This window comes from Mixophyes fleayi, chromosome 6 (assembly GCF_038048845.1).
Source record: "Mixophyes fleayi isolate aMixFle1 chromosome 6, aMixFle1.hap1, whole genome shotgun sequence".
Classification (NCBI taxonomy): Eukaryota; Metazoa; Chordata; class Amphibia; order Anura; family Limnodynastidae; genus Mixophyes; species Mixophyes fleayi.
Window position 1 is genome coordinate 60,846,326 of NC_134407.1, and position 1,178 is coordinate 60,847,503.

At 39.0% G+C, this 1,178-nt stretch overlaps 1 protein-coding gene across 1 annotated transcript; it reads left to right on the forward strand.

Annotated features, from left to right (window-relative positions):
- Window positions 1-216: 216 nt before the first annotated feature.
- On the forward strand, window positions 217-879 carry NEUROG3 (neurogenin 3). The gene has a single exon (XM_075215207.1). It carries the CDS (start codon window positions 217-219, stop codon window positions 877-879), a length of 663 nt encoding a protein of 220 aa, XP_075071308.1.
- Window positions 880-1,178: the final 299 nt, after the last annotated feature.

The window sequence follows — 1,178 nt, forward strand, 5'->3', positions numbered from 1 at the left end:
ATAGGTATGTTTCATGCTGCATTTTTAAGTTGTATAATTTATTATCTTATTAGTAATACGATTCTCCATTACACATGTTATATAGCTATTAATCTTTCTATAGGTTATTTTACATTTTGGTGCAAGTATTATAATAAAAACAACCAAAAATAAAACTATTATAATATGTTTTACAGTAGTGCAATAATTACACAAGCTCCTATTTTCTTTTTCAGAATGTCTCCGAAAACTGACAGCACCCAGAGGAGTAAGCGAGACCTTTACTATGATGTGTCTGATAAGGAGGACCATTCTTCTTCACTACCCTGTTCTCCAGCCCCCTCAGCTGGGAGTGAAGGTTGTCTACTGAGAGAGAGTTTTCCCTTCACTGACCCCAGAGAGCCACAGCGTAAAAAGCAAAAGGGCAGACGGGCACAGGCCAAGAGTGAAGTGACAGTCGTTAAGCAGAAAAAACATCGCAGGGTAAAAGCCAATGATAGAGAAAGGAACCGTATGCATAACCTCAACTCAGCCTTGGATACCTTGAGGAGCGTCCTGCCAACCTTTCCTGATGATGCCAAACTGACCAAGATCGAAACCCTGAGGTTTGCTCACAATTATATCTGGGCTCTGTCTGAGACCCTGCAGATTGCAGATCATAACATCTTTAACATGGGGCACCAAGATATGAGAGACTCATTACAAAAGTTACCTAAGACCTGCTTTATGATGGACCTCACAAGCCCAAGTAGCAGCTGTAGCTCCTCCAGTGACTGGGAATCTCTCTACTCCTCAGTATCCCAGAACAGCAGCCACAGTCCCACAGAATCCATGGACGATTTTATCTCCCAGCCCCATTCTCGTCTGCGACATACTGCCACATTTTCAGAGTATATATGAAATATCTCTCTGACCTCAGACATGAATGAATCAGGACCACTCTGCAATCTGTTTCACTGTATATTTTTGTGTATCTATCGTCAATTTCCTCAAAGAGAATCTAATGTTTTCCATTGCAAATCTAAATTTCCTTTAAGTCATCTTTTGAGTCTTGTCCTCCTCTGTTCACATAAAAGTGGAAAGATAAGAATGTTTGTTGCACTTTTCTATATTTAAATACCCCATAATATCTGACAATTTAGCTCTTATAAAAATAACACTTAAATCCTTTATAATTGTGGATGTATAAATATTGATCA

Coding starts and splice junctions, on each gene's coding strand:
- NEUROG3 (XM_075215207.1), top strand. CDS start 217: ATGTCTCCGAAAACTGACAGCACCCAGAGGAGTAAGCGAGACCTTTAC.